Source organism: Salvelinus sp. IW2-2015, linkage group LG17 (genome assembly GCF_002910315.2).
Source record: "Salvelinus sp. IW2-2015 linkage group LG17, ASM291031v2, whole genome shotgun sequence".
NCBI lineage: Eukaryota > Metazoa > Chordata > Actinopteri > Salmoniformes > Salmonidae > Salvelinus > Salvelinus sp. IW2-2015.
The window spans coordinates 10,270,225-10,296,615 of NC_036857.1; the positions used below are offsets into that span (position 1 = coordinate 10,270,225).

The following is a 26,391-nucleotide window of genomic DNA, read 5'->3' on the forward strand; positions in this document are numbered from 1 at the left end:
GAGTAATGCAAGATATGTAAACATTATTAAAGTGGCATTATTAAAGTGACTAGTATCCATTTATTTAAGTGGCCAATGATTTCAAGTCTGTATGTTGTGCTAGTGATGGATGTATAACAGTCTGATGGCCTTGAGATATATATTATTTTCAGTCTCTCTGTCCCAGCTTTGATGCACCTGTACTGACCTTGCCTTCTGGATGGTAGCGGGGTGAACAGGCAGTGGCTCAGGTGGTTGTTGTCATTGATTATCTTTTTGGCCTTCCTGTGACATCTGGTGCTGTAGGTGTCCTTAAGGGCAGGTAGTTTTTCCCCGATGATGCGTTGTGCAGACCGCACCACCCTCTGGAGAGCCCTGTGGTTATTGGTGGTGCAGTTGCCGTACCAGTCGGTGATATAGCCCGATAGGATGCTTTCAATTGTGCATCTGTAAAAGTTTGTGAGGGTTTTAGGTGACAAGCCAAATTTCTTCAGCCTCCTGAGGTTGAAGAGGCGCTGTTGCACCTTCTTCACCACTTTGTCTGTGTGGGTGGACCATTTCAATTTGTCCGTGATGTGTACACCGAGGAACTTAAAACTTTCCACCTACTTCACTGCTGTCCTGTCGATGTGGGTGGGGGGTGTTTCCTCTGCTGTTTCCTGAAGTCCACAATCATCTCCTTTGTTTGTTGACGTTCAGTGAGAGGTTGTTTCCCTGACACCACACTCTGAGTGCCCTTACCTCCTCCCTATTGGCTGTCTCGTTGTTGTTGGTAATCAAGAATATATATACTTAAATAAAGAATCAAAACTGAAATATTTATTCAAAATCAGAGTACTTAACTGGTTTAGGGAGGGAGGTAGTGAACTTTCTGTAAGTGATACCATTTTCCATTTTAAAACATTGTTGCTTATTATACATTAGGATACAAGGTCATCAGCAAGCTGCAACGCGTCACTTTTCCCCCAAAAGGTACATGTATTATGTACAACTCTGGAGAAATGGGAGATGCAGAATGTGTGCGGTTAGAAGGTCAGGGCTTGTTACATGTTGATACACAGCCTGTCCTGTACTCTGTCATTCAGTGTCAGATAAGACAAAATAGTCCTCGCTGCAGTACCTTTCTTTCTCACCATGCACATGAACAGAAGAGTGAACCAAAGATGAGGATGATATTTAGCTAATCTTAGGAGACAATTAACCCCCTAGAGTCGATTGACGCACCAGTGCCTCAATCTAAATTACGTAACAAAACAATCCCCATCAAAATCCGCCAATTCGTTTTTTTACATTGGATGCATCTCAATCAACCGCATCTGCCAGTGTCGCATCTGCGGTGAAAGGTGGCAGAGCTAGAGCGATGTATGCTCTACGACCCCCACAAGTATCACAGGACTCATCTGAAGGTAACCGGTAACGGTGAAAAAAACAAATGGAAGTATGAAAGTAGTTTGTTCCTACCCAAAAAAGGGGTTAAATATGTGTAAAAATATATATACAGTACCAGTCAAAAGTTTGGACACACCTACTCCTTCAAGGGTTTTCTTTATTTTCACTGTTTTCTACATTGTAGAATAATAGTGAAGACATCAAAACTATGAAATGACACATAACACAACCAAAAAATCTAAATATATTTTATATTTGAGATTCTTCAAAGTAGCCACCCTTTGCCTTGATGACAGCTTTGCACTTTCTTGGCATTTTCTCAAACAGCTTCATGCGGAATGCTTTTCCAACAGTCTTGAAAGAGTTCCCGACATATAATGAACACTTGTTGGCTGCTTTTCCTTCACTCTGCGGTCCAACTCCTCCCAAACCAATTGGGTTGAGGTTGGGTGATTGTAGAGGCCAGGTCATCTGATGCAGCACTCCATCACTCTCCTCGGTCAAATAGCCCTTACACAGCCTGGAGGTGTGTTGGGTCATTGTTCTGTTGAAAAACAAATGATAGTCACACTAAGTGCAAACTAGATGGGATGGCGTATCGCTGTAGAATGCTGAGGTAGCCGTGCTGGTTAAGTGTGCCTTGAATTCTAAATAAATCACAGACAGTGTCACCAGCAAAGCACCCCCAAACCATCACACATCCTCCTCCATGCTCCATGGTGGGAACCACACATGCAGATATCATCTGTTCACCTACTCTGCGTCTCACAAAGACATGGCGGTTGAAACCCAAAATTTCAAATTCGGACTCATCAGACCAAATGACAGATTTCCACTGGTCTAATGTCCATTGCACATGTTTCTTGGCCAAAGCAAGTCTGTTCTTCTTATTGGTGTCCTTTAGTAGTGGTTTCTTTGCAGCAATTCGACYATGAAGGTCTGATTCATACAGTCTCCTCTGCACAGTTGATGTTGAGATGTGTCTGTTACTTGAACTCTGTGAAGCATTTATTTGGGCTGCAATCTATTGAACTTATCCTCTGCAGCAGAGGTAACTCTAGGTCTTCCTTTACTGTGGTGGTCCTCATGAGAGTCAGTGTCATCATAGCGCTTCATGGTTTTTGCGACTGCACTTGAAAGTTCATTCCGGGTGACTACCTCTTGAAGCTGGTTGAGAGAATGCCAAGAGTGTGCAAAGCTGTCATCAAAGATGGGTGGCTACTTTGAAGAATCTCAAATGTAAAATATATTTTGATTTGTTTAACACTTTTTTGGTTACTACATGATTCTATATGTGTTATTTCATAATTGTGATGTCTTCACTATTATTTTACAATGTAGAAAATAGTAAAAATAAAGAAAAACCCTAGAATGAGTAGGGGTGTCCAAACTTTTGACTGGTACTGTATACATTTAGAACAGACACTTCAAAACCTTGTTTCTAATTACTTATTTTTTGACTGTCCTTTTTGCCATTTATGAATGTAATATTACATGTGTTTCTATTGGCTTCAGGAGTAAAGGTCAAAATCAATACTTCATCAAATATTTTTCAATATATTTTTTATACCTAAAAATCAGATAGCTAAATTATCCAGAGTATGACCATCTTAAAACAATCCCATGTCAGCTTAGCACACCCACTCCCCCCAACGTCTTAGACTCTAAAGAATGAAAGTGTCTTCTTGATTTTTTGATTTTTGATTTTTTTTATTGACATCCACTTAAATTTTCCTTCAAGTGTTGCTGAATATTTTCAGATACAAAGCTTCTGTTCTTTTCACCCTCTCCCTTAGATAATTACAGATCTATATTTTTACACAGAGGAGGGGTTTTACTTATCCTGGTACGTTCCTCCACATTATGTAAGAAGCACTGCTCCACCTTATCCTATCACATGCTGTCCCCTCTGTGGGTGTCAACTTGGTACAGGCCGCACTGCCTTAACCCACACTCTCTCCCTCTGTTCCTAAGCTGCAGCTCGGCACCGCTCTGTACTACCCTACCAGGTCTGAGAGAGAGAGAGAGAGAGAGAGAGAGAGAGAGAGAGAAGAGACGAGGAGGGAGAGCACGCAAGAGAGAGAGAGAGAGAGAGAGAGAGAGAGAGGAGAGAGAGAGAGAGAGAGAGCTGCTGAAGAAAGAGTAGCAAAAAGAGACAGAGAGGAGGAACTACAAAGCAAAATCAGGTGAGAGAGTAAAAACAGACGGGACAGACAAGAGGAGAACAGAGGGAGTGTTTTCCTGTGAGGTATATCTCAGAGTGTTCTTGTTTTTAAAGAATTCTCAACATCTCTAGAGGACTAGATGACCAGGCTTTACACATCGCAGTGTTCTGTCCTGGAACTCTGACAGGAGTGGACACACACACTCATACGCGCACTCCCTCTCTCGCACACATACCTGCATCACAGAGGGTAGACATTCTCCATCACTGTCTGCAACCCCCCCCCCCCCCCCCCCCCCCCCCCCCCCCCCCCCCCCCCCCCCCCCCCCCCTCGATTGGACCATGTCCACGTCCTCGTCTGGATCGACCAACCACAACAAGCGTCAGTCATGTGAGTAACTCACTTTATGTTGCCGATCTCTACCAGCTCTGAAAGTAATTGAAAGTGGTAGTAGTTAAACCTAATAGACTGGAGGGAGTTCATCACAATGGTGCATTTATATTCAATTATGTTAACATGTGTCTACCACTGTCCTGTAAATTCCCCAAACTTACAGTAAGCATAACATTTCTGGCCAATCAGTTAATAATTATGCTTTAATTGTGATCCTAATTATACTGTAAATCAAATACATTTTTAGCATTTTAGGATATTAGGCTTCAGTAGGACAGTCATATTACACTGTAACTGTCTTAGGATAACTTTCCATGTCTAATTAATAGCTGTCTGTCCATCTTTCTATAATGTAGATTGGTTTAAACTGATACATACTGTACTAAAGAGATAGATACTGAGATTAGTCCGAAATTAAGATACATGTATATTTAGTATTCCACAATAGGTGTGATTGACACCACGGTCGGTGACAGAAAATGTATTTTTGATACAATCACCTGATGCTATATTCACCGCAGCTTCACCGAATCCAAACCTCACCTACCTGGTTTAAGTTAAAGGAGGTACAATTGATGATGACATTGTCAAAGTGTTTGACCAGTAAGGTCCTCTGTGATTGGATAAATGACAATAAGCAGGGATGTGGTTGACTTTGGTTTGTGTTTGGTTCCTGTTGAACATGTGTGGTCCATCACAGGACCACCATGGTCAGAGTTACAATGAGGTCGTCACATGTGGTCCATGCTGCAGAGAGAGAAAGAGGAGGAAGGAGGGAGAAAAGTATTAAAAGATACACTACTTGGCTAAAAGTATGTGGACACCTGCTCGCCGAACATCTCATTAAAAAATAATGGACATTAATATGGAATTGGTTCCCCCTTTGCTGCTATAACAGCCTCCACTCCTCTGGGAAGGCTTTCCACTAGATGTTGGAACATTGCTGCAGGGACTTGCTTCCATTCAGCCGCAACAGCATTAGTGAGGTCGAGCACTGATGTTGGGCAATTAGGCCTGGCTTGCAGTCGGCATTCCAAATCATCCCAAAGGTGTTCGATGGGATTGAGGTCAGGGCTCTGTCGAGGCCAGTCAAGTTCTTCCACACCGATCTCGACAAACCATTTCTGTATGGACCTCGCTTTGTGCACAGGGATATTGTCATGGTGAAACAGGAAAGGGCCTTCCCCAAACTGTTGCCACAAAGTTGGAAGCACAGAATCGTCTAGAATGTCATTATATGCTGTAGTGTTAAGATTTATCTTCACTGGAACTAAGGGGCCTAGACCGAACCATGAAAAACTGCCCCAGACCATTATTCCTCCTCCACCAAACTTTACAGTTGGCACTATGCATTCCGGCAGGTAGTGTTCTCCTGGCACCCACCAAACCCAGATTTGTCCGTCCGTCTGCCAGATGGAGTCCAATGGCGGCGAGCTTTACACCACTCCGGCCGGCGCCTGGCATTGCGCATGGGGATCTTAGGCTTGTGTGCGGATGCCCGACCATGGAAACCCCTTTCATAAAGCTCCTGACGAACAGTTATTGTGCTGACATTGCTTCCAGAGGCAGTTTGGAACTTGGTAATGAGTGTTGCAACCGAGGAAAGACTATTTTTATGCACTACAAGCTTCAGCACTCAGCGGTCCCTTTCTGTGAGCGTGTGTGGCCTGCAACTTCGCAGCTGAGCCGTTGTTGCTCCTAGACGTTTCCACTTCACAATAASAGCACTTACAGTTGACCAGGGCAGCTCTAGCRMGGCAGATATTTGACGAAGTGACTTGTTGGAAAGGTGGCATCCTATGACGGTGTCACATTGAAAGTCACTGAGCTCTTCAGTACGGGCCATTCTACTGCCAATGTTTGTCTATRGAGATTGCATGGCTATGAGTTCAATTGTATACATCTGTCAGCAACGGGTGTGGCTGAAATAGCTGAATCCACTAATTTGAAGGGGATGTCCACATACTTTTGTCCATGTAGTGTAACCCTAGTGTAGATGATTGAATATCTTCTTGAAGGAGTTGGTGGTCTGACATCAGCAACAGTCAGTTGCATTAATCCTGTGGTAGATTGTAACAGTCTCTGGCAAGATGGCAAGATGTTCTCAGGTCTCTCACAGTATGGTGTATGGTCTAACAGGTGTATGTCTCTCCAAGTCAACACCATGTCCATACCTCCCTACCTAATATGAGTTGATCTAGCAGGATCTGATAGGTGTGAGAGATTTGTTGAAAACCTATCCATTGTTATTAGATCTACCAAATGTGGCAATGGGTAGAGGGACACAGGGTTCATATGGAACCAGACAGTACAGTCTGGGCACCTCACTTTAACCCTTCCACAACCAGCCCACAGCTGAACTATACATCTTAAGATACTCAGACATATTGTCAACCAACCAAACAACATGACAAACAAAATAAGAGTCTTCAGTGAGTCTGTTATTGGCTGCCTTACTGTTATCCACAAGGGAGGTGTCTCAGTTTGGATGTATGTACAGTAGGCTACACACCACAAGAGACTGCTGATGGCTCATAACAATGTCTGGAATGCAGTGAACGGAATGGTATCAAACACATGTGTTTGATACCATTCCATTTATTCCTTTCCAACGATTACTATGAGCCTGTCTTCCCTAATTAACCGGACACCAGCCGCCTGAGCTACACACATAGTAAGGGGTTAACACTAACACCATTATTTCACTAAGCCAGAAAAGGACTGTCTAACAGACTTAGGCTAGACACGCTATAACATACCTCCTCCATCTAAGCTATAGGAAGAGGTGTCTGGCTTAGCTACCGGCTTAGCATGCTAACACTAATCTGTAGAAGGTGTCAAGTGTAGCCAAATTGGGTAAGCAAGCTAAATCCTCTAAAATAATACTGTTTTGATTGTGTCATGAAGACAGTAGATTAAGTGTGAGTGAATAATGGTGTAGTCATTCTCCAATAGGCCAAGTGAAATAATTTGCAATAAGCTAATGTTAGTTAACAAAACCCAAGATGTGTTTTAAATGTGTTTGAGTGTTGGGCTGGGAATGGGGGTATGTGTGAGGTTATTTGGCACCAGACCGTTTCATCCCTGGAGGTTTAGCATCTCTATTCTAAGTGTCTGTGAAGGTTATGGAGACCGAGTTAGAGACCTGCTCTGATTGAACTAAATGTGCAGCCTTGGTAAGGGATGAAGGTCAAACATTTACCCCTCACTGAAGTGCTTTAATGGCTCTGGGAATACAGGCCTACAGGATTAGCCTATGGTCATAGAGTGGACCTCCCTCTTCTGACTAAGGGAGAAGAGAAATGGAGGAATCAGAGAGAAGGACAGAGAGATTAGCTAGAAGGAAGATGGATAACCGATCTCATCCAGTACTCTATTACCACTAAGCCTGAATGTATACTGACAGGTCTTCATAGCCCCATGATATATGTGTCTCACATAACGGCTTAGGGCGGGAGGATGGTGTATTTGCAGTGCCCTAATGGTGATGGTGGTTGGGGGAAGGGCAGAAGTAGCGCTGACCATTATCGCTATACGCTACTGTATGAGTGTTGTGCTAATGATATGACTGTGTGAAGGAATAGTTAACAGGCTATTGTGGTGCTGCAGTGAGCAATCATGTATCCCCATTCAGACTGCTGTGGCTGAGGGGAGAGGGAGAGAGAGAGGGATTGGGTCTGTAAATAATGGCAGTAATAATGAGAGATGGGTCAGCTAGAAACTGTAAAGAGGTGGGGTAGACTATCACTGCACCCCCAAGGGGAGAGGATTGGGTGTGAGCCAGTCGTCAACTGTCAAAGTGATAGAGAATCTCTACTCTCTCTCTCTCTCCCTACTTACTCTCTCTCAAACACACACACAGCACTGTAATTAGGATAGGAAAGTGTCAAACACACACACACATGGTCCACATACAATCTACACAGCCACACACACACCACACACACACAGCAGCACACACACACACACACACACACACACACACACACACACACACCAGGTTTGCTACTGCTTGGTCCTCACAATATATGGTCAGGGAGACAAGCCCAGACCTGGGCACGGGAAGCCTACAGAGAGGAGAGGAGATAGGTCAGATCACGGATGGGTAACCATGGGGATGGGGGATAATCATGTGGTCCAGCTCCCCCAGTCAGTCTCCCCACTCCCCCGGCCCCTTTAACCACTACCTCCCCCCTCATCCCCCTCTCTTCTCTCTCTGCCTCCTCCCCCTCTCCTCTACATGCTGGGGAGAAATTCTTGGAGAGATTAATCTGCTACACAGGAAAATGGAGAGAAAATGGAGAGGAAAATGGATGCATCTCTAAAGGAAACCTATTAGCTTTTTGACCCGCAGAGTTTGTGCAGCAAATCAAAGTATTTCATTGTGTAGCTCGCCTCAGGGTTTTCGGTTGTATCCTATTCAGTTCTACTTGGTCCTATTCAGTTCTACTTGGTCCTATTCTGTTCTACTTGGTCCTATTCAGTTCTACTTGGTCCTATTCAGTTTCACTTTGTTCTTTATGTTAAATAGATTATCTTCTGTAATGAAATAATGATAAATACACTGAGTGTACAAAACATTGCGGATACCTGCTCTTTCCATGACATATACTGACCAGGTGAATTCAGATGAAGGCTATGATTCCTTATTGATGTCACCTTTTAAATCCACTTCAATCAGTGTAGATGAAGGGGAAGAGAGAATTGAGACATGGATTGTGCTGACATGCTGTGTGTGTGTGTGTGTATGCGTGCATGTGTGTGTGTTTGTGAGTGTTTTAGGTGACAAGCCAAATTTATTCAGCCTCCTGAGGTTGAAGAGGCGCTGGTTCGCCTTCTTTACCACGCTGTCTGTGTGGGTGGACCATTTCAGTTTGTCAGTGATGTGTACGCTGAGGAATTTAAAACTTTCCACCTTCTCCACTGCTGTCCCGTTGATGTGGATGGGGGGGTGCTCCCTCTGCTGTTTCCTGAAGTCCACGATCATCTCCTTTGTTTTGTTGACGTTGAGTGAGAGGTTGTTTTTCTGACACCACACTCCATGGGCCCTCACCTCCTCCCTGTAGGCGTTCTCGTCGTTGCTGGTAATCAAGCCTACCACTGTAGTGTCATCTGCAAACTTGATGATTGAGTTGGAAGCGTGCATGGCCACGCAGTCRTGGGTGAACAGGGAGTACAGGAGGGCTGAGAATGCACCCTTGTGGGGCCCCAGTGTTGCATATCAGCGGGATGTTGTTTCCTACCTTCACCACCTGGGGGTGGCCCGTCAGAAAGTCCAGGACCCAGTTGCACAGGGCGGGGTTGAGACCCAGGGTCTCGAGCTTAATGAGGGTTTGGAGGGTACTATGGTGTTAAATGCTGAGCTGTAGTCAATGAACAGCATTCTTAAATAGCTATTCCTCTTGTCCAGATGGGATAGGGCAGTGTGCAGTGTGATGGCGATTGCACCGTCAGTGGACCTATTGGGGCGGTAAGCAAATTGGAGTGGGTCTAGGGTATCAGGTAGGGTGGAGGTGATATGGTCCTTGACTAGTCTCTCAAAGCACTTCATGATGACAGAAGTGAGTGCACCGGGGCGATAGTCATTTAGTTCAGTTACTTTAACTTTCTTGGGAACAGGAACAATGGTGGCCATCTTGACGCATGTGGGGACAGCAGACTGGCATAGGGATTGATTGAATATGTCCATAAATACACTTATAGATACTGTGTGATGGGTACAGACTATATGGATTGACATGTATCATGTCTATGCAACAGCTACTGTAACTGAGTGTTTAACTGTGTGTTAGTTACAGAACACCGACTGACAGAACTCTGGCCTGGCTGCAGTATTCTGACCTCACCATCTGGTCTCTGCAGATTAAGAAAAACATGTAACCATGAAAATACATTCATTTAATAAGTACAGTTTGTGGGATAAAAGTAATAACATGACACAATCACCAAAGGAGAATGGGAACCTCCATTAAATGCATATTTGGTTTATGTGAGCACCCAAACTCAACAGTCAACAGAAGCACTTACCCAGTGGAAATGTTGAGTGCTCTGAAGAAAAGCCACTGGGACGTATGTGTTCTTTTGTCGCATTATTGTATAACCATGCATTGGCTTATTATTTTGGACAGTTGCATAAGACAGTGTGTCAGAGGTGCATGGCATATATCAGGACACAGATGCAGCAGGGGTCTCACAGTCACATTCAAGCCCAATTGATGGTAATAGCACTCACTGTTGTCCCTATTGGCCGGTTTTGAAGGCATTTCCCGACGTCCTCAGCAATTTCAACGTCAAAATACACTTTACGACACAGTCAAGAAGCATTATGGCCATCATAATCATATAAGCCAGATAGGTCTATCACATACAGTACATGCCCTTATGTCAGTCATCAGTCTAAAAGAGGGTGTCTTCTCCTGTTCCTGAAATCTGCTCCTGCATTCATTCCAGTCATCAGCAACAGAGCATTGGGGTAGGTGCATGTCTGACAACAATGTGTGAGCAAATACAATGATAATTAACTAAATGTTATACAACATAAASAGACTGTTGAAAAGTAGGCTATGGTGTAATGGAATGTTTTGCCTTGTGTGATAAGTTTTGTGGGTTTTTACACTATAATGTTGTTGTCACAACCAGCCATAAAATAACGCAATATACGTCACAACAGGCTTAAATATATGTGTCATGACAGTGTTATGATCATAATATAACAGGTTATGACCGTGTCATAAAGTGTTACCAAACTTACATACTTTACAGCAGTTTCCCAAATCCTTCTACATGGCTGATGAGTCTTGACATATACATAATCACTAATKGCAAGTTGAACAATGAACTCCCATACTCAGTGCCTGACTCACTCTCATTGCCCTTGACTGAACTGGCCCTGAACGTCAAGCCCAGTCTTTGAAGTTGCCCACTTAGAGATGAATGGAGAATGCATTTATTACACCACGCTCATTATACAATGATCACTCATTACATTTGATTCAGATGCCTCTGATTAGTGAGTATCTATCTGTGGAACCTTGTCTGAGCCAGCCAACTTACAGAAATGATGAGGGTACGTTTAGAGGATATTCCAGTTAATTTAATATTTCTACATGTTGAAACATCATTAGTGGACTAAGACAGATGCAGGGAGTGGGAGAACAAAGTTTCTATTTGTGTGTGTGTGTGTGTGTGTGTGTGTGTGTGTGTGTGTGTGCGCAGTGTGCATGTACACACCCGTGTGTGTTTCTGCTTGCCTATATGTGTGGGACCTCTATGACAGATCCGTGGGTTCGGTGGCTAAAGGCGCTGTAGTTTACATAAGCTGTACAGTCAAGTCATCATCAACCGTCTCTTAGTTGTCGTGGTATTCCTGTGTGACTGTCTTATTAGAGCGACCCCCTGTAACGATCGTCGTATCGAGGAGAAGGAGAAGACCAAGGTGCAGCGTGGTAAGTACTTATAATTACTTTTAATGAATACTAACAAAACAACAAAAACGATAAACGAACAGTTCTGCCAGGTGAACATACACTAAACAGAAAACAACCACCCTCAACACACAATGGAAAATAGGCTACCTAAGTATAGCTCCCAATCAGAGACAACGACAGACATCTGCCTCTGATTGGGAACCACACTAGGCCAAACACAGAAATAGACAACCTAGACATACAACATAGAATGCCCACCCACATCACACCCTGACCAAACAAAACATAGATACATACAAAGCAATCTATGGTCAGGGCGTGACAAACACACAAGCAGTCATGCACACACACAAGATCACACACATGCAGTCACACACATACACACACAAACACACAAGCAGTCATGCACACACACACAAAGTCACACACACACACAGGGGGTGACATGAGTCACAGTGTCAGCTCATTGAGCCCAGTGGGCGTGTGACTGGAGTGTGCTGAGGAGGACATAACCCAGTTATACAACCCCAGCTGGTTAGCCCAGGACAGGACAGGACTGACTGGAGGTGTGCCTGGGGACATGTGTCCTCTCTTTCTCCTGGGAATAGACTGCAATTAGTTACCCACATTTTGGATTTCAGAATGGCTCCAGAGAAATGGCATAAATTACATTCCTAATTTCATTTGCGAAAGGAATGCATAAATCAAATCAAAGTTGATTTGTCACGTGCGCCGAATACAACAGGTGTAGACCTTACAGTGAAATGCTTACTTACAGGCTCTAACCAAAAGTGCGGGGGGAAAAAGTATGTGTGTGTGTGTGTGTGTGTGTGTGTAGGTAAGTAAAGAAATAAAACAACAGTAAAAAGACATTTGAAAATAACAGTAGCAAGGCTATATACAGACACTGGTTAGTCAGGCTTATTGAGGTAGTATGTTCATGTAGGTATGGTTAAAGTGACTATGCATACAGTGGGGAGAACAAGTATTTGATACACTGCCGATTTTGCAGGTTTTCCTACTTACAAAGCATGTAGAGGTCTGTAAATTTGTTAGTGGCAAGTACGGTACAGACTTCAACTGTGAGAGACGGAATCTAAAACAAAAATCCAGAAAATCACTATGGTTGATTTTAAGTAATTCATGTTGCATTTTATTGCATGACATAAGTATTTGATCACCTACCAACCAGTAGAATTCCGGTCTCACAGATCCTGTTCGTTTTCTTAAAGAAGCCCTCCTGTTCTCCACTCATTACTGTTTTAACTGCACCTGTTTGAACTCGTTACCTGTATAAAAGACACCTGTCCACACACCAATCAAACAGACTCCAACCTCTCCACAATGGCCAAGACCAGAGAGCTGTGTAAGGCACTCAGGGATCAAATTGTAGACCTGCACAAGGCTGGGATGGGCTACAGGACAATAGGCAAGCAGCTTGGTGAGAAGGCAACAACTGTTGGCGCAATTATTAGAAAATGGAAGAAGTTCAAGATGACGGTCAATCACCCCTCGTCTGGGGCTTCATGCAAGATCTCCTGTGGGGCATCAATGATCATGAGGAAGGTGAGGGATCAGCCCAGAACTACACGGCAGGACCTGGTCAATGACCTGAAGAGAGCTGGGACCACAGTCTCAAAGAAAACCAATAGTAACACACTACGCGCGTCATGGATTAAAATCCTGCAGTGCAGCGCAAGGTCCTCTGCTCAAGCCAGCGCATGTCCAGGACGTCTGAAGTTTGCCAATGACCATCTGGATTATCCAGAGGAGGAATGGGAGAAGGTCATGTGGTCTGATGAGACAAAAATAGAGTTTTTTGGTCTAACTCCCACTCGCCGTGTTTGGGGGAAGAAGAAGGATGAGTACAACCCCAAGAACACCATCCCAACGTGAAGCATGGAGGGTGAAACATCATTCTTTGGGGATGCTTTTCTGCAAAGGGGACAGGACGACTGCACCGTATTGAGGGGAGGATGGATGGGGCCATGTATCGCGAGATCTTGGCCAACAACCTCCTTCCCTAAGTAAGAGCATTGAGATGGGTCATGGCTGGGTCTTCCAGCATGACAAACGACCCGAACACACAGCCAGGGCAACTAAGGAGTGGCTCCGTAAGAAGCATCTCAAGGTCCTGGAGTGGCCTAGCCAGTCTCCAGACCTGAACCCAATAGAAAATCTTTGGAGGGAGCTGAAAGTCCGTATTGCCCAGCGACAGCCCGAAACCTGAAGGTCTGGAGAAGGTCTGTATGGAGGAGGAGTGGGCCAAAATCCCTGCTGCAGTGTGTACAAACCTGGTCAAGAACTACAGGAAACGTATGATCTCTGTAATTGCAAACAAAGGTTCTGTACCAAATATTAAGTTCTGCTTTTCTGATGTATCAAATACTTATGTCATGCAATAAAATGCTAAATTAATTACTTAAAAATCATACAATGTGATTTTCTGGATTTTTGTTTTAGATTCTGTCTCTCACAGTTGGAAGTGTACCTATGATAAAAATTACAGACCCCTCTACATGCTTTGTAAGTAGGAACCTGCAAAATCGGCAGTGTAATCAAATACTTGTTCTCCCCACTGTATATGACGACAGAGAGTGCAGTAGCGTAAAAAGAGGAGTTGGCGGTGGTGGGACACAATGCAGACAGCCGGTTAGCCAATGTGCGGGAGCACTGGTTGGTTGGGCCAATTGAGGTAGTATGTACATGAACGTATATTTAAAGTGACTATGCATATAAGATAAACAGAGAGTAGAGCAGCAGCGTAAAGAGGGGTTGGGGGGGGCGGGGGGGGGGGGGCACACAATGCAAATAGTCCGGGTAACTATTTGGTTTACCTGTTCAGGAGTCTTATGGCTTGGGGGTAAAAACTGTTGAGAAGCATTTTTGTCCTAGACTTGGCTCTCCGGTAACCGCTTGCCATGCGGTAGTAGAGAGAACAGTCTATGACTGGGGTGGCTGGGGTCTTTGACAATTTTTAGGGCCTTCCTCTGGCACCGCCTGGTGTAGAGGTCCTGGATGGCAGGCAGCTTTGCCCCAGTGATGTATTGGGCCATACGCACTATCCTCTGAAGTGCCTTGGGGTCGGAGGCCGAGCAATTGCCGTACCAGGCAGTGATGCAACCGGTCAGGATGCTCTCGATGTTGCAGCTGTAGAACCTTTTGAGGATCTCAGGACCCATGCCAAATCTTTTTAGTTTCCTGAGGGGGAATAGACTTTGTCGTGCCCTCTTCACGACTGTCTTGGTGTGTTTGGACCATTCTAGTTTGTTGTTGATGTGGACACCAAGGAACTTGAAGCTTTCAACCTGCTCCACTACAGCTCCGTCGATGAGAATGGGGGCGTGCTCGGTGCTCCTTTTCCTGTAGTCCACAATCATCTCCTTAGTCTTGGTTACGTTGAGGGAGAGGTTGTTATTCTGGCACGACCCGGCCAGGTCTCTGACCTCCTCCCTATAAGCTGTCTCGTCGTTGTCAGTGATCAGGCCTACCACTATTGTGTCGTCTGCAAACTTAATGATGGTGTTGGAGTCGTGCCTGGCCATGCAGTCGTGGGTGAACAGTGAGTACAGGAGGGGCCTGAGCACGCACCCCTGGGGAGCTCAAGTGTTGAGGATCAGCGTGGCAGATGTGTTGCTACCTACCCTCACCACCTGGGGGCGGCCCGTCAGGAAGTCCAGGATCCAGTTGCAGAGGGAGGTGTTTAGTCCCAGGTTCCTTAGCTTAGTGATGAGCTTTGAGGCTACTATGGTGTTGAACGCTGAGCTGTAGTCAATGATAATCCTGATAATCCGTCTGGCCCCACAGCCTTGTGTATGTTGACCTGTTTAAAGGTCTTACTCACGTCGGCTACGGAGAGCGTGATCACACAGTCGTTCGGAACAGCTGATGCTCTCATGCATGCCTCAGTGTTGCTTGCCTCAAAGCGAGCATAGAAGTGATTTAGCTCGTCTGGTAGGCTCGTGTCACTGAGCAGCTCGCGGCTGTGCTTCCCTTTGTAGTCTGTAATAGTTTGCAAGCCCTGCCACATCTGACGAGCGTCGGAGCCGGTGTAGTATGATTCAATCTTAGCCCTGTATTGACGCTTTTCCTGTTTGATGGTTCGTCGCAGGGCATAGCAGGATTTCTTGTAAGCTTCCGGGTTAGAGACCCGCACCTTGAAAGCGGCAGCTCTACCCTTTAGCTCAGTGCGAATGTTGCCTGTAAATCCATGGCTTCTGGTTGGGGTATGTACGTACAGTCACTGTGGGGACGACGTCCTCAATGCACTTATTGATAAAGCCAGTGACTGATGTGGTGTATTCCTCAATGTCATCGGAAGAATCCCGGAACATGTTCCAGTCTGTGATAGCACATGTTTTATTACATGTTCAAAGAAATGCATTGTTATTGGTCTTCTCATCCTGAGTATATCCCACGTGTTTTAAATGGGTTTTATAGTGTTTTTCTCAAACTGATATCTATGCAATCCAATACATCCAGGTAGTCCCAAGCTGAAAATGTTGATGTTTTGGCCTGACAATGTAAACGTCAACCTATACAACACGTACCTGTTGAGGAGTTTTATTGACATTTGGGCTGTATGTGTTATGTTTTGATTGCTAGTGGAGACAGACAACTCTCAGATTGCGTTGGACAATGACTCAACCCAGCATCTGAAGCTGAGGGAGAGACAGCGCTTTTTTGAGGAGGTGTATCAGCACGATATGGACTTCCTCCTGTCCTCGGCTCACCTGCACATTGACAGCAGGAAACGTGAGAGATGCTCAATACATACACACACACACCTACACACCCACGCCCGCACACTCACAACCACACACACACACCCCCACACACAGTCTTGTACAGCTAACCTTGTGGGGACACACAATTCAATCCCATTCAAAATCCTATTTTCCATAACCCCTAACTCTAACCCAAAAACCTAACCTGAACCCTAAACCTAACCCTAACCATAAAACTAACCCTAGTTCCTAACCCTAACCCTAAACCTAATTATAACCTTAACCCTAAACCCCTTAGAAATAGCATTTGACCTTGTGGGGACCAACAAAATGTCCCATTTGGTCAAATGTTGGTTCTTTTACTATTCTTGTGGGGACTTCTGGTCCCCACAAGAATAGTTAAACACGTACACAAAGGATAAGCCTCTATTATGTAATCTATGGACTTATTAGAACACACATTACAGTCCAAACAAACAGCACATAATTGATTTAATGATAAGTAGTAAATATACAGCCAGTATCTGAGTGTGATGTGTTGTCCATACAGCTCCCATGGGCAGTATCTCCTCTATGGAGGTGAACGTGGACATGCTGGAGCAGATGGACCTCATGGACATCTCTGACCAGGAAGCTCTGGATGTGTTCCTCAACTCTGGGGCCAACAACAGCCCACTGGCCTCCCCTTTACCAGGTAATTATGCCACCATCCTGGCCCCATAAATAACATACTTACCAGGTGTGCTTTTAGGGGAGGGGGCACATAACAATTGGTCACTTCGTTTCTTAAAATAAGGTTTAAATGTGGAGAGATTTTCTTTCTAGAGTGGAATGTACAATTAGCCATTCTAGAGTGGAAATCAAGTCATTATAAAAAGGAACAAAAGCAGTAGTGACTTTATACTTAGAATTTGAGGAGGATCGAGGACATTTTTTGGGAAAAAAATACCATATTTTTCATCAAGCTGTTAGTAATTTCCCTGCGCTTGCTATAACATTGCAGCACCAATGTGCATTGTTTATGTCTGGCATCAATCAGCAAGCCCTAAGTTACGCCATCGACGAGAGCTAGCTAGTAGCAAGCTAACAAGCTCATGTATGCACAGTAGCAGCACAATTAAAAACACAGTCTTACCTTTTTGAAATTAATAACTCCATTGTGAAACATGCTAGCTATAGTATGCTTAGCTAACTTGAAAGACTTGAAAATTTCTATGCATTCTTCTCTTAATTAAAAATCTCTCTCCCTATATTGATCTTCTGAATCACGCATGTGGGCTACAGCACGTGAGATTATTCAATCATTTGATTGGATGGGAAAGAAAAAAGTACTTTCTACTGCATGAGATCTGATTGGTTACCTGTTCATTCTCCCTGGGTTTGGACTGGAGTCAATGGAGCTAGAGGACAAACATTGCCCTCCTCCAGTATATGGGGTGCTGTTGAGACTACCTTGCAAAAACGTTTTTTTTGTGACATATGCATTCACATTTTAGTCACTTAGTAGAAGCTCTTTTACAGAGCGACTTACAGTTAGACATTTTAAGATATTTAGTATATCAAATAAGTATACATGTTTTCAAGTTTCATGCTTCTTATAAAAATTGTTTAAAAAAATTCTGATAGAGGAGGATGGTTGCACTCTTCCAACAATGACCAGTCTCTTCTGAACTAGAATGTAGAGCTGTTGTGTACTTGAGTGCAAAGGCCTAGTAGTTCTAGTGGTGGAATCCAGTGGTGGTTCTAGTGGTTCCAGTGGTGGTTCTAGTGGTGGTTCTAGTGTTTCTAGTGTGGATCTAGTGGTGGTTCTAGTGGTGGTTCTAGTGGTGGTTCTAGTGGTTCTAGTGGTAGTTCTCGTGGTTCTAGTGGTAGTTCTCGTGGTTCTAGTGGTGGTTCTAGTGGTTCTAGTGGTTCCAGTGGAGATTCTAGTGGTTGTTCTAGTGGAGATTCTAGTGGTTGTTCTAGTGGAGATTCCTCAGTGGTAGTTCTAGTGCTTCCAGGTGGTTCTAGTTGTTCTAGTGGTTCTAGTGGTGCTTCTAGTGGTTTCTAAGTGGGATAGTGTGGTTCTATGTTCTAGTGGTAGTTCTAGTGTTCGTGGTTCTAGTGTGGTTCTAGTGTGTTCTAGTTGTGGTTCTAGTGGTGTTCTAGCGTGGTTCCAGTGGTTCTAGTTGTTCTAGTGGTGATTCTAGTGGTGGTTCTAGTGGTTCCAGTGGTGGTTCTAGTGGTAGTCTGGTGGTTATATGTGGTGGTTCTAGTGGTTCTATGCTGTTTCTAGTGTTCTAGTGGTTCTAGTGTAGTTCTAGTGGTTATAGTGGTGGTTCTAGTGGTGATTCTTAGTGGAGATTCTAGTGTTGTTCTAGTGATTCCAGTGGTGGTTCTAGTGGTTCTAGTGGTAGTTCTGGTGGTTATAGTGGTGTTATAGTGGTTCTAGTGGTAGTTATAGTGGTTCCAGTGGTAGTTCTAGTGTGGTTCTAGTGGTTCTAGTGGTGGTTCTGTGGTAGTTCTAGTGTTCTAGTGGTAGTTCTAGTGGTTCTAGTGTAGGTTCTATGGTTCAGTTTCCAGGAATTCTAGTGGTAGTTCTAGTGGTTCTAGTGGTGGTGCTGGTGGTTCTAGTGGTGGTTCTATTCTAGTTAGTTCTAGTGTTCTATGGGGCTTCTAGTGGTGATTCTAGTGATTCTAGTGGTGTTCTGTGGTGGTTCTAGTGGTTCTAGTGGTAGTTCTAGTGGTTCTAGTGGTGCTCTATGGTTCTAGGTGTGGTTCTAGTGTGTTCTATGTTCTATATGTGTGTAGTGTGTTCTATTGTTCATAGTGGTGTTCTAGTGGTTCTAGTGGTAGTTCTAGTGGTTCTAGTGGTAGTTCTAGTGGTTGTTCTAGTAGTTCTAGTTGTAGTTCTTGTAGTTCTAGTGGTGGTTCTAGTGGTTCTAGTGGTAGTTCTGGTGGTTCTAGTGGTGATTCTAGTGGTAGGTCTGGTGGTTCTAGTGGTAGTTCTAGTGGTTCTATTCGTGGTACTAGTGGTGGTTCTAGTAGTTCCGGGGGTTGTTCTAGTGGTTCTAGTGGTAGTTATAGTAGTTATAGTGGTGGTTCTAGTGGTTCTAGTGATGGTTCTAGTGGTGGTTCTAGTGATTGTTCTGGTGGTGGTTCTAGTGGTTGTAGTGGTAGTTCTAGTGCTTCCAGTGGTGGTTCTAGTTGTTGTAGTGGTGGTTCTATTGGGGGTTTTAGCGGTGGTCTAGTGGTTCTAGTCTAGTGGTTCTTTGGTAGAGTGTAGCTGTTCTAGACTGGAACCTTATTATCTCTCTGGTTTTCCTGCTCCTGTCATTGTGACCCTACAGGTTTATCAACTCACCCCTGTCCTCTTACAAAACTCTCTTTTCTGCTTTACCTTCACCCACAGAGACTTCACAATCTGATTGGTGCAGTATCACATTTAAGATGTAAAACTAAAGCTAGAAGTATGACACAAGAGATTGAAACTGCTTTTGTATTATGTGTGTGTGAAATGTCTGCACCACCCAGAAAAGGTTGCTGTGTTTCTCTTTCATGCAAACTGACGTATGGAAAATAGGGATTCTATTTTCAGAAGCAGTTTTGTTTACCCTGGATTTACCCTGGCATCAGATCACTGTGGTGATAGAGAGGGATCAGGTGTATCGAGAGACTCTCAGGGAGGAAATCGGTGCAAACCTTTCGGTTTGTTTTATATATCAATAACTCAGTATGAAAGGAACAGCTTAATTTGTTAGACACCATTGACATACTGAAGACAAAGACCTCATTATTTCTCTATTAGAGCCAATATTACTTTCATTAATATTTTCTCCTAATTACCTCCACTTGGAGCTGTCCGTGTCGGGGTGCCCAGCTGCTGTATTCCCAGCAGAGGGAGCCAACGTCGCCTCACATACCTCCACTCTATTACCATCCCCCGGGGTAGACCTCCTGGGATACCACAATAGTTACTTGAAATGTTACTGATAGTCTGTAGAACATCTACAGATGGACTATCCAAATAAAGTGTTACCATGTTTTCATCAGTCTGTTATTGCATTTGATTTAACAATAGAGACGGTATCAACAGAACATAAGACTTCCATCTCAAATGTTATGGCAGTGCGACTGACGACATCCTGTTGTTTACACAACACTGAGAAAATGGTGAGGTACTGTGAAAGGATGGTAACTGTAAGTGACATTTCAAAATGATCCCAACAAAGACTGTCGGGGTTGATACAAATTCCTTTCAGTGGTAATTACAATCCTTTCTATGCCTTGAACCTCAGTGTCATGATGTTTGTTCCTTTTCCTATTATTTTCTACTCATGTCTTCTGCCTGCTCCTCTGGCCCACACCAGAGGTAGATGATGAAGAGGAAGAGGAGGAAGATGAGAGTAAAGTAGTTGTCTACAGGGAGCGTGTGCCAACTTGCGACATTCGCCGGGGGTCAAAATCTCGCATGTCATCCACCTCTTCCGGTTCCAGTGACACCAGCGGGGGAGGGACCGACACCCATGTGGTCCAATCAGATAACGAGGAGGTGCACGCAGACACCCTGTTGCTGACCTCCGTGCCTCGAACAAAAGATGAAGAGGCAGAGGAAGAAGATGAAGAGAAGTGAGGCCTGTCCGCTCCGTTGTCATAGAGACACAAGCCACTCAGCTGTTCTGACTGTTGTCAATGACAACAAGGAGAGGGTAAACAGACTAACTCGGAGATCCATACATATACAGTACCATCACTTCCTCTTTACATGTTACTGTGCGGACGCCCCTGGAATTCCTTGTGGGAAACCCCTAGCATGGACAACCCTTGTTATTCTTTGGTGTGTTGTTATGGGTCAACCCACTGGGCACAGACACCATTTAAACGTCAAATGTTTATTTACATTTGGTTGAAATGTCAACTAATGTGAATTCAACATGAAATAAACAAAAAATGTCAACATGTCATGTGATTTAGGTTCAAAGTTGGGTGAAAGAAAGACTAAATTCCCTTACGTTGAAGACTTTTTTCAAATCCAATCAGTTTTCCACATTTGATTCAATGTCATCAGATTGCATTTTTTAGTTGAAATGACGTGGAAACAACGTTGATGTAACCAGTTTTTGCCCAGTGGGAATTGATTCTCTGCGTAACTATGAAACTACTTATTGATGACTCCTCATTGTTTCTACTTAGCACTATTATAAGGAACACTCAGTTTTCACAGTTTTTTCTTCTGTTGCTTCAGAGCAATATACGTGTATTGTGTTCAACCATTATCAAGGTGACATTATTGTGCTCTGCATATTTATCATACACAGAATATCATTGTTTGAGGAAGGAATGTCCAGATAGATGTCTGTCTCACATAAGAACCTGTGGACAACTACTTTAGTGAGACTACATTCTAGATCCAATCCTATTCATTCATTAATGCTGCTATATAAACACTGCATTCTAACATGACTCTTTGCTGCATCATTTGGAACAGTTAGTAGTGGAAGTCTCAAGCGGTTTGGTTTCATTTGTTCTCAGTCAAGGTATTTACCTCCCTTTATGTGACAGTTGACAGAGGATCCAACATGTAGTAACATAACACAGTCAACTCACACACACACACATGCACTAGTCTACATTAGCATACTGGATTTTCTTCTTTGGTTTCTGCCATTGCTATTCCCTCCAGCTCAGGACACCTTGATCACGGCCATTTAAAATCTTTAAGTCAGTTATCTACAGTAGCTACATACATTTTTTTACTTATAAGTTAATGACATGTACCCATTGATTCTTGAAGAACTTATAAATGCCTCATGAGCTTAGCTCAACTCTCGTACCCCGTCAGAACCCAAAATGTAAGCTTGTTTTACTTTGTAAACAAAGTAAATGTAAACAATTTCTCCAGCCCCATACCTCAGCTTGCCCCTTTAAGAGGGTCAGAAAGATTTCAGATTGGTATTTAGAAGTACAATCATCCCTGTGTGGCATTCCCCTATGTCAGAATGAGTTAAGGCAATGTCTCACCAGGACAACACCTTGGTATTGGTAAAGACCTTGGTCTCATTCAGACAATATCAAACAGTTACAGGAAATTCACGACACTAGCTACTAGACTAGGGAGGCGTAACCTTACTCAGACTTTTATTTCTGCTTGGTTGGAGCAAAATCCTGCACCCACACCTGCCATGACAAGGTAAGATTTCCCACCGTTTTAATTCAGTACATACTGATGTTTTAACTGTAAAAGAAAGGTAGAGAGCAGGAGTGAGCCACACAGTCCCCAGCCTCATGTTGTCTGGTTATACTCATCTCATTTGAGTACCATGAAATGCATGCCACATTGTAAATGTACTGTATGTTCTGTACAGTTCTGATCATCTGCTATGAAGTGTATAATTTCCAGTGTTTTCCCTGGCACTTCAGATAAAATTGTATGCCTATCTATCCATGAAGCAAGTCTTGTGAGGACAAACAGGGCGTCTTTCCTTCCTGTAGCCTCCTATTGAGCTGAACGTTGAGGGTTGGATATGTAGACACTGTAGAAACTTGGCACACAAAGTGGTTTATGCCAGTTGTGTTAGAGTATATCAACAAGCTGGAATGGTTTCTGTGTATGTAGGTGGGGGGTGGGGGGGGGGGGTGGGGGTGGGGGTGCGCATGCATGTATGTGTGTGTTCATTGCAAGAGAACAGTAGAGAGCAGCCTCATGTTGTCTGGTTGTACTCCTCTCATCAGAGTACCTTGAATGTGACTGTGTTTGTGAGTGTGCATGTGCTTTCTGGTTTTATAATGGTCGTCTTTTGACAGTGGAAAACATGGTTATGTGTATAATTTCCCTCTCTCTATGAGCTCCCAGTCAAGATAAAGAATAAAATGAATACAATTGCGAAACAAATAAATTACATTAGAAATAAATAAATAAATTGTTTTTTTTTGAGTGCCATACATGTTCGTGTGTGTGTGTTCATCAAGCTCTCTACTAGAAAAAATGTTGTGGGTCTCCTTCTGACACGGTGCTGTGAGCATATAATAACAATTTGAGACTTGAATTATTGTTCTATATACCTCTATGTTMATTTGTGATCACAAATCATTTTAATGACCTCCACGTCACAGTCTGGGAATCACACACAAAAAACAGAGCCAAGATGAGGACCAACCAGTTTTCAGTCTGATTTCCAACATCAGGAGTCTCTTCCTGGAGTTGAGGTTGGGTGGAAAATAGAAAAGTTAGTCACAGGCAAGTTGTTTTAAGCCCGGGGGCGCTAGTGGAAAGTTTGGAGCTGAAATGAGAACAGGATTTAAACTGAAGGTTAATCCAGGTACTTTTACCTAATGAGAAATTATAGATAGCGTGACATCTGGGTGTGAATCTCGGGTAATTTAGAAGGGAGGAGTTTGTCATTAAGTACCTCTCAACAAATGACTCTTTGCCTCATTGACTACAAAGTATACTTGATACGTAGCATTTGGATTAATTCAGTGATTCCCACACTATCAATACACTAAGAAGAAGAACAGGTTTACTCAGTCCCTGTACTGTTCACAGTAGGCCTGAATAAAAACAAAAATATACCATTGAAGTCAAATCCATACCTTTTCACTTCTGGGAATAACCTCAGCTAAAACATCTCTAGCCTTCACTCTAGCCAACATCCCCAGGACACAAAGCGTATCATTGTTTTACGTACTGTACAGAAAATACCCGTTGGAACATAACTCTATTCTGATACTTATAAAAAGCCATAAAAAGCCATGCAAACCTTAAATTAAGAAATAGTAAGGGTTGGGGAGTGAGGAGAAGGATCGGTTAGGTTACTTTAGAATTATGTTTACTGTGTGCACTGTAAACAAACTATTCTGATGAAACCTGGGCACTATTCAACTTAGTCACACTTTATTTGGATAGTCTGGATCTTCCATCTGTAGATGCACTACAGATTGTCATACTATCAACAAACTATCTGTTGATAAGCAGCTGCTTGCTAAAGTTATGGTTAGGGGTAGGTTTAGTATAAGGGTTAAGGTTAGGGTTATGATAAGAGTTAAGGTTAGCATAAGGGTTAAGGTTAGGGTTAGGGTTAGAGCTAGGGTTAGGATTAGCAGATAGTTARTTGAAATGTTACTGATAGTCTGTAGATGATGTACAGATGGACTATCCAAGTAAAGTGTTACTTTCAACTTGATTGGATGCCCTGTACAGTTTTCATACGCTTGCATTTGGTCTGTAACATGATCTGAAACTAAGTTCAGGTCATTTAGTCAAGTTTATAATAGTTGTTAGATGTCATTGCCAGTCACATAGACCTCCCAATGCTCAGTGTTTGGTATTTAACCCATACATTTAAACCCTGTCAAATTATTTTGACCTTACTGCTATTAGCCCAAACAAACAAACTCCCTACATGGAACAACACATAGTCCCCCAAAAATCTAAAGGAAGTTTGTTCTGAAGTGTATATCCTATATGTGAGAGATATAAGAAAGATCAGAACACATTTTTATTTTTTTGACATGCATTTAACSCCTTTTGTTCCCCACTAAACAGACGATATACAGTATATACTGTACTTACATACATTTTTTCAACTGGCACCAGAGGGGGCCTTCAGACGAGTTTTGAGGCCTGTGGGCATCTTAGAGCAAAACAACTGCCATTTAAATTTGCACAAAAGGTTGTTATTAGTGTGATATTATTGTGTAGGCCAAACCGTTCGGACACTACAGACTATTTTGTGAGAAGACAGAATTTCTGGACGTGTCAGATATCTCTAGCTTAAACTGAAAGATTTTTATGTGGATTTGTGTATGATGCTAAATTTGACATCGACTATATGTGTTTTAAAATACTTTCACCTTGTGCTATATATCAGAGTGGCACTGACAAGATAATGTTGTGGTTGTAATGCAAGACAATGGCACAGTTTACCCTACAGTTCTAGATAGAATAGAGTAATGTTCTAAATCATGACCTGTAATTGGAATCTGGACTGGTCCCAGCTCTCAGAGTGCTGTCATTTCTTACAGGGCTCAGGGGTGGGTCCATGTCTGGGAGGAAGAACAGACATGGTAAGACATCACATTTCACAACTGGTTTAATGAGTCTCCTAGAGTATTTTTTCTGCACCCATACAGAGGTTTCCATGCTCCATCACAGACCCACAGGCCCTGTCAAGAAACAACCCTTCATATGAAATGGCTGCATTGATATATTTGGTATTTGGTATTTTATTAGGATCCCCATTAGCTGTTGCAAAAGCAGCAGCTACTCTTCCTGGGGTCCACACAAACATGAAACATGACATAATACAGAACATAAATAAACAAGAACAGCTCAAGGACAGAACTACATACATTTAAAAAAAAGGCTATCTAGGTCAGATAGGGGAGAGGCGTTGTGCCGTGAGGTGGCTCACTGTTCGTTGTTGGCATTTCCTGCCTAAGTTTGCCCACTTTGCCAATGAAGTAATCATTAATATAATTGGCAACATCAAACGGTTTTGTGATAAATAAGCCATCTGATTCAATGAAAGATGGCGTTGAATTTGTCTTTCTGCCCATAATTTAATTTAAAGTACTCCAAAGTTTTTCCCATCATTCTTTATATCATTGATCTTGGCTTCATAATACAGTTTCTTCTTCTTTTTTTGAGTTTAGTCACATAATTTCTCAATTTGCAGTAAGACAGCCAGTCAGATGTGCAGCCAGACTTATTAGCCACTCCTTTTGCCCCATCTCTTTCAACCATACAGTTATTCAATTCCTCATCAATCCATGGAGCCTTAACAGTTCTAACAGTCAGTTTCTTAACCAGGTGCATGTTTGTCAATAATTGGAAGAAGCAATTTCATCAAGTGCAGCATCTGGATGCTCCTCATTAATTTCATCAGATAACAAATATTTTTAACATCATCCACATAAGAGTCACAGCAAAATCTTTTGTATGATCTCTTATATGCTATTTTAGGTCCAGCTCTTGGAACTTTGCCTTTCCTGGATGTAGCCACTATATTTTGATCACTGCATCCAATGGGTACGAATTAAGCTTCAGAACAAAGTTCCACAGTATTAGTAAAAATGTGATCGATACATGTGGATGATCTTGTTCCTGTAGTGTTTGTAAACACCCTGGTAGGTTGATTAATAATCTGAATCAGATTACAGGCACTGGTTACAGTAAGAAGCTTCCTCCTGAGCGGACAGCTTGATGAAAACCAGCCAATGTTCAGGGCTCCAAGAAAGTAGACTTCTCTGTTTACATCACATACACTATCAAGCATTTCACACATATTATTTAGATACTGACTGTTCGCACTTGGTGGCCTATAGCAACAC

The 26,391-nt window shown here is 43.1% G+C and overlaps 1 protein-coding gene across 1 annotated transcript; it reads left to right on the forward strand.

The window, feature by feature from the left end:
* Positions 1–318: 318 nt before the first annotated feature.
* Positions 319–22,960, forward strand: LOC111976494 (dysbindin domain-containing protein 2). Its single transcript, XM_070448168.1, has 6 exons — positions 319–390; positions 3,787–3,923; positions 11,313–11,371; positions 15,959–16,108; positions 16,631–16,774; positions 20,430–22,960. The coding sequence occupies exons 1-6, from the start codon at positions 319–321 to the stop codon at positions 20,690–20,692; spliced, it is 825 nt and encodes a 274-aa protein (XP_070304269.1). The 3' UTR covers positions 20,693–22,960.
* The last annotated feature ends 3,431 nt before the right edge of the window (positions 22,961–26,391 follow it).